Raw genomic sequence first — 6,944 nt, 5'->3', positions numbered from 1 at the left:
TAACCCTAACCCCTAAACCCTAACCCTAACCCTAACCCTAACCCTAACCCTAACCCTAACCCTAACCCTAACCCTAACCCTAACCCTAACCCTAACCCTAACCCTAACCCTAACCCTAACCCTAACCCTAACCCTAACCCTAACCCTAACCCTAACCCTAACCCTAACCCTAAAACCCTAACCAATTCAGACCCATGCATCTACATTCATCACAGTCATCATCTGGCCATCATCACCCTCTATGTTGATGACTGCACCATCATTGCCCACCAATCTGAGCTCAGGGGCGTCAAGCAACTCATTGCCAATGGCTTCCCCATCAAGGACCTCAGTGAAGCTACATTGGTCCTCAGCATCAAGATCCACCATGACTGTTGTGCTGGCAAGCTCTACATCTGACAGTGCAGCAAGATCAACAACATCCTTGCCACCTTCAGGCTCATCAACTGTAACCCTGTGTCAACACCAATGCTACCAAACCTACAGCTGCCAGTTGACACCAAGCAACATGACACCTTTGAATACCACAGCACCATTGGCATGCTGTCATATCTGGCACACACCTTGCAACCAGACATTTTCTTCCCCATTGTGTACCTCAGCTGCTTCACCAACAACTTCAGCCCCAAACACATTGCCACTGTCAAGCACATCATGTGCTACCTCACTAGCACAGCCAACCTGGCAATCTGCTACTTGTGCAACCTCTATGATGACAAGGATGTCACAACCCACATACCTATAGGGTACTGCAACACCAACTGGGGCAACATCAAAGTCAACTGCCAATCAGTCTCCAGTGTCATCTTCATCTTCTGCAGAGGCGCCATCTCATGGAGCATCAAGACACAGAAATGCATCACACTCTCCTCCACCAAAGCCAAGCTCAACACCATCTCCAAGGCAACACACCAGGCACTCTATGTGCACAAGCATCTGCTGGCCCTTGGAGTCAACACCCAACAACCACTCTCTCTCTTCAACAACAACCAGAGTGCACTGGCCATCATCAATATCTCATCCAGCACCTACCACAGCCACATGACTGACTGTAAATATTACAACATCAAACTCACACACCTGCACAACACAACCAGTTGAGGTCAAGTCCACTACAGCTACTGCCCAACTGACAACATGCCCACCAACATTCTCACCAAGGCACTTGGCCACATCAAGCTTGTTCACCACCACCAATGCATGGGGCTGATTGAGCAACCCACCACATGAGGGGCATGTTTGGACTCAAACCAGTGACATCCTGTCAGACCTGTCCAGTCAGTCAAGTCACTCTCATTGAACAACAGTCAACTCTGAACTCCCTCCTGTTGCTCAAAGACCTGAGCTGTCCAACCAATTAGAATGGACCATAGAACCCTTTAAAAGAACACTGTGTTCTTCTGTTTATTTCACCCTTCTTTCTCTCTTCTCAAATACATCTCCTTTACTCCACTACACCACTACACATTTCCTGCTCCAACACATCAGGGGAGACATCCAGTTGCTGGTTGTGCCTGCCACCGCTGCTGATCTCCAGGCTGCCATCAGGTCGCTCAAGATTGGGCTCAAGGGCATCAAGCAGCACATCAAGGCCATCAAGGATGCACCACACACTGACAACACCAAGCAGATCACAGACATCATGCACAATGCCAAGACACACATTGCCACCGCCATCAGCAACATCAATGTCATCAGCAGTGGCAGTGCCATGGTCACCGCCGTTCCACATGCGCCCACAGATCATGTGCTTGTCAATCAGATCAATGACATCATGAATGGTGTCACTGCTGTTAAGACTGTAGTTGACCCCCTCCAAGCCTGCCTCAACAACATCATGGCCAAGGTGCAAGAGTTGCAGGTGGCCACATCACATGAGATCCAGCAGATCTGTGTCAAGGCCATCGTGGGTCACCAATTCACACCCCCACCACCACCACCACCACCACCACCACCTTCAACCCCCATGTGCCCCATTTTTATTCACAGAACTGGAGTGTGTGCCTAAGTGGCACAACAATACCAGCACCAAGTAGACCCAGAAGGTGAGCATTTGTTAACCTTAGGTTGGCTGTTGGGGGAAGCTGCCCTTACAAAAAGCCCCAGCTGGAGGAAGGAGCAAAAACAAAAAGGAAGATCTCCCCCGCCGGGATTTGAACCCGGGTCGTCCGCGTGACAGGCGGAAATGCTAGCCAACTACACCACAGGGGATTTGTTATTTCTGGCATCCTGCACAAGGCCCATGCATCGTAAAAATCGACCAATCAGGGCCGTGGATACTGCTGTTCATCTGAATTTTCCCCTACCAGATTTTTTACTGACTCACGCATTTTTCAAATGAGAAGATGAACGGGGCGGCCAGCGCTGCTCTTCTCGAGCTGCCACAGGAGCTGTTGTGCCACATTTTCTCCTACGTCGTTCAACCCGCTTCAGCAGCACCGACCAGGGACGCTGCAGCACTAATGGTGGTGCGCGACCTCGGGGCCTGGTCCCTCACCTGCACAGCCTTCCACGCGCTCTGCAGCGCCGAGACCAAGTGTCGATACCTGTGCCTGACCGCCAGCCCGGTCCTGTTCGGCCTCGGCCTCTCGCCCCTCTACTCTGCGCCGCAGCTCGCCCGTTCCAACTCCGATTGTCGCTGGTGGCAGCTGCGCGCTCGGCTGCTGGTGGCCCGGCCTCACCGGCTCACGGGCCAGCGCGAGTTCCACCCGACCGTAGTCCGCGACCGTGCCCCCCGCCGGCTCGTGCGTGAAGCTGCGCAGTTGATCCGCGAGGGCGTGTGCCTGATTAAGAGCGGCGACAATCGGCGCCTGGCCACGCAGCCGTTTGTCAGCTCGAGCCGCGAGACGCTGGCCGAGGCCTTTGCCGAGGTGGCGCGCGCCACTAGGGACCAGCCCCTCGCTTCGATTGAAGAAGCAGAGGAAGAAAAGCGTTTCATGGCGTCGGTCCTGTTCTGCGGCGTGGACTACTTCGAGGTGGTGGTCACGGCGAACGACGGCCCTGCTTCGGTTAGTCCGTCGGCAGTGGGCGTGAGCCAGGCCTTCTCGAGCCGGTGCCTGTTCGTTGGGCTCCGCAGCTCGCAGACCAGCGCTACCTTCGTACACAACATGCTACCCAGCACCAGAGTACCACTCCCACACGTCTGTACCAGCATGTTCAGTCTCGACTCATAGTGGACGCGCACGCACGCAAACATGCACACACAAGTTGTGGCAGGACAACAGGAGGGAGATCAAGGGCGGTGAGGTGATCGGCTGCGGTGTGGACTGGGAGTGCGGCCAGGTGTTTTTCGTGCGCAACCCCACGCACGAGGATCCCAACACGACTGACGTCTTTGTGTGCTGTTTCGCGCTGGACCGGAAGGAGACCTATCCCGCAGTCGGTGCCACCCCATACAAAACCCACCCTTGTTTTTGTGTTTTTTTTTTTTTTTTTTTTTGCCCACAACTGACTTCTTTATTGGATTGATGACACACAGGGGCTGGTTGTGTGTCCAACATCAATTTTGGCGACGAGCCCTTTGTGTTTGACGTCAAGACGTTCATTGAGCGGAAGCGTGCCGGCCTGTTGGCGACCCTTCCACACCTGCGGCCCACTGGGAACTGGGAGGCCACTGCCTGCAGGCCTTGTTGATGCCTGCACCACTCAACGTGGTGAGACCAGGCCTTCCCGTTGGTTTTGCTCTCCGCCTTTCGTGCGGGGCCAAAGGGAAACATAAAATAAAAAGGATAAATAAATTGACCAGTGAGGCATGAGGCCAAAGACGAAAAGCAAGGGCAAGCAGGGGTTGGCCAGCGATGTGTCGCTGTCTTTGCTGAGCATTCAACAAACAGTGCCTTGGCCTCCACCGCCTCAAGCCTGCGGTGTGTTGTGCATTGTGGCAAGAGTGTGGTGCTATGTTCTCAGCAAGAATCACGTGATGTATAGCGCGTATTTGTACCCACTGTCGCCACGCAACAACACGGGCTACACGGTACTGGCAGTGGTGGCATTGAAGCGGAAGCCAGAGGCCTTGCACATGGAGCACCCCAAGCAAAACTCCTGGCATTGACAATTTTTCACCACGTCGTGCGTGGTGGTGGTCAGCACAAGGGCACAACTGCATCGCCTATGAGTTGTGTTGCTCTTACCTCAGTACCGTTGGGCGGGTGGTCGACGTGTAGAGGGCACGAGGCGGCCCCACCGCACGCGGGCGCCTTGAACGTGTCCAGCGTTTTCCAGTTGGCAAACTCAACCCGCTCAGCCGGCTGCCGACATACATGAACGCGAATGGGGTTGAGTGAGATGGGTGTAAGATGGCAAGGAATTGGAGATTGAGGGAGAGGGGGAACCTACGCGATCGTGACAGGGCGTGCAGAAGCGGGCCTTGCCACCGCAGAAGTAGGTAGCCAGCGAGCAGCAAAAGCGGCACTTCCACTCCATGTAGGCATCCCCGTGCACGCTGGCGGTGGTGTAAGGATCAAGGACACGAACACGAGAGGGCCGCGTCAGTGCCGCAAACAACGGGTTAGATGTTGTGGGGTTTGGGAGGTGGCATACCGACAATCGGCTTGGCCCAGCGTGTTGCTGCAGGCCCCGCAGATGAGCTCCTTTGGATTGAACGCGGGCGCCGGTCCGCCTTCCCCTTCGCCTCCGCCGTCACCCAACATTCTTCCACATTCCTGGAACACAATACAACACAATTGCAGTTGAAGCCACAAGGGAGGAAGAAGAAAGCGCATGAAAGGGGCGTATGGCACCTTCTTGCCACCAAAGTAGGGCGCCTTGCACTGATAGCACAGGTAAAAGGCGAAGGTATCGACGGCGTACTTGGCCGGATTCTCCTTCGCTCCGGGATCATTCTTCATGCCCTCCATGTCCAGCCGCTGTTGTTTGAAATCACACAAGTTGCCTCTCACGTGTGAGCGAATCTATTCACGCGTGGCCACCAGTGTGTGTTGTGTGTGTGTGTGTGTGTGTGTGTGTGTGTACGTGCAATGAACCGCGTGCGGTAGGTACCTCGACGGCCATCTTGGTGAGATACTCCTCCAGCTCGAGGAACGGCTTGAGGTGCGGCGCAAGGAGCGGGTGCGACAGTCGTTCGTTGCACAGCGGGCAGTCGAGGAAGGAAAAGGAGATCACCGCCGTGGGCCAGCCCGCTTCGAGCTTCTTCAACAGACAGTCGAGATGGAAGACGTGCCCACATGTCTCTGTACGTATGCGGTTGCCGATGTAATCATGCACACACAACACGTCACAACCAGCACGTAATAAGAACCTGGAGCGAGCGGTACCGAGTGCAATGCTTGGCTTGGAACCAAGGTCCTCCACCCAACAAATGTTGCAATAGTCATCCTTGGTTTGCCTATTGGGGGAAAACGACACACGAGCGCACGGTTGGGTTTGCTTGGGTGATACACACATAACTAAAAATATAAATAAATAAATAAATGGTATGTGTAAAGCTTCGTACCCATCGCCAGCACAGGCTGGATCGAGGCAGCGCAGGCATGTCTGCTCGTTGTAGACGCCGCAACAGGCGTGTCCGCACTCCGTGTGCTTCCAGAGGCACTTCTTCTCGACCTCCTTCTTGCACTCGGCCCGATCGCACACGTACATGGTGGTGATGTTGGCCTCCTTCCCGTCGCGCAGGCGCTGAACCAGCTCGGCCCGCTTGCGCTTGCGCGCCTCCTCGCGCTCCTGCGCCTGTTGTTCCTCGCGTAGCTTGCGCTCGGCGAGGCGTCGGTCTTGCACCTGCCTGCGCTGGGTCTCGTACTCCATCATCTGGACGGCGACGCGCGCCGCTTCGTTCCGCTCGTGCTCGCGCTTCTCGCGTTCGAGCTGCTGGCGCTCCTTGAGCAGCCGTCGTCTCTTCCAGAAGAAGACGCCCGGCACCTGGTTGGGCTCGGGCAGCTCCTTCTCAAACGCGCGAAAGACCGGCTGAAAGGGCTCCATCTCGGCTTCGTCGGAGTGCCCGTCGGCTTTCTCCTTGCCCTTGTCGATGTCGTCTGCAGCCAGCTCGCCACCGCTTGGCTGTTCGGCTTTCCCGTCGCCGTCGCCGTCGCGCACGACAAAGTCCTCGGGCAGGTACGGCGTGATATCACCACGCAGCACTTTGTTGCACACAAAGCAATGCTGCACATCACACGTGAAGCCGGGAAGAGCCATCAGTACGACCAAACAAGTGAAAAAAAGAAAACTGTTCGTTTGAAGAAATGTATGAGGGGTGGACCTGGGCGACGAGGTAGTTCTTGTAGTCGGCGCAGGTGAAGCCCAGGTGGTAGGGAACGAGATTGCACGCCGAGCAGAAGACGGTGCTGCAGTCGCGGCAGCGGAATCGCTTGTCGAAGTAGTGTTCCAGCGCATCGCCCTGGATCGGTTCGCCGTCGTCGTCAACCGGTTGCTGCTTCTTCATGTAGGCCTTCTCCTCGGCCGTCGGCGGCAGGTGCTCGAAGATCATCCCGCAGCTCTCGTTGGGACACAGCACGTAGCCCTCGTTGCTCTCCAAGAACAGCTTCATCGAGTTGGACAGCTTGTTGCTCGACGGTGCCGCGGCCTCGGTTTCGTTTTCGTTCTTCTTCAGTTGCCCTGCTCCCTCGGGGTGTCGCGCGGCGTCTTCGCGCTCCTCGTTCTCTCGGTGCTGATGCTGCCGCACTCCATCGTCATCCAGCGCCAGGTCGACTTCGAACATCAGCTCGTGGTGGTCGCCCACCGCTTCGCCCACATCTCTTTGCAGCGACTCCTGCTCCAGCAGGTGCTTCTCCTTCTCCCCCAAGAGCTGGACTTCGTCGCCATTCCAAGCGGGATTCTTGTCGACGGCGCATCCGTTCTCCTCCAGCTCCTTGGCGAGCAGGCTGCCGAACACGTCGAAGCCGGCCTTGAGATCGTCGATCGAGACCGTGGCCCCGCACGTCGGGTGCGGACAGACGAACCGGAAGAAGGCGCGATCCTCCTTGCTGGCCCGT

General features: G+C 56.0%; 3 protein-coding genes across 3 annotated transcripts in view; 2 read left to right on the top strand and 1 right to left on the bottom strand.

Moving 5' to 3' along the window:
* Positions 1–468: 468 nt before the first annotated feature.
* ACA1_033790 (uncharacterized protein) lies at positions 469–2,036 on the top strand (the record flags this gene model as incomplete). The annotated part of the gene is made up of 3 exons (XM_004334193.1): positions 469–924; positions 1,538–1,910; positions 1,990–2,036. 3 exons carry the CDS (start codon positions 469–471, stop codon positions 2,034–2,036), a joined length of 876 nt encoding a protein of 291 aa, XP_004334241.1.
* Positions 2,037–2,345: 309 nt separating this feature from the next.
* Positions 2,346–3,633, top strand: ACA1_033780 (uncharacterized protein; the record flags this gene model as incomplete). The annotated part of the gene is made up of 3 exons (XM_004334192.1): positions 2,346–3,125; positions 3,217–3,382; positions 3,479–3,633. 3 exons carry the CDS (start codon positions 2,346–2,348, stop codon positions 3,631–3,633), a joined length of 1,101 nt encoding a protein of 366 aa, XP_004334240.1.
* Positions 3,634–3,966: 333 nt separating this feature from the next.
* ACA1_033770 (MYC binding protein 2, putative) overlaps positions 3,967–6,944 on the bottom strand; it is a gene marked incomplete at both ends in the record, with an annotated part of 4,390 nt that continues 1,412 nt past the window's right edge. The window contains 9 exons of the mRNA XM_004334191.1: positions 3,967–4,041; positions 4,131–4,247; positions 4,336–4,441; positions 4,540–4,661; positions 4,740–4,865; positions 4,999–5,189; positions 5,274–5,344; positions 5,453–6,114; positions 6,212–6,928. Of these exons, the coding sequence (XP_004334239.1) occupies positions 3,967–4,041; positions 4,131–4,247; positions 4,336–4,441; positions 4,540–4,661; positions 4,740–4,865; positions 4,999–5,189; positions 5,274–5,344; positions 5,453–6,114; positions 6,212–6,928 (2,187 nt within the window). The remainder of the gene's footprint in view (positions 4,042–4,130; positions 4,248–4,335; positions 4,442–4,539; positions 4,662–4,739; positions 4,866–4,998; positions 5,190–5,273; positions 5,345–5,452; positions 6,115–6,211; positions 6,929–6,944) is intronic.

Source organism: Acanthamoeba castellanii, assembly GCF_000313135.1.
Source record: "Acanthamoeba castellanii str. Neff unplaced genomic scaffold scf7180000084559, whole genome shotgun sequence".
In the NCBI taxonomy this organism is placed as follows: Eukaryota; Discosea; order Longamoebia; family Acanthamoebidae; genus Acanthamoeba; species Acanthamoeba castellanii.
Note: the sequence above shows the minus strand (reverse complement) of the source record. Positions and strands in the feature narration are given on the sequence as shown.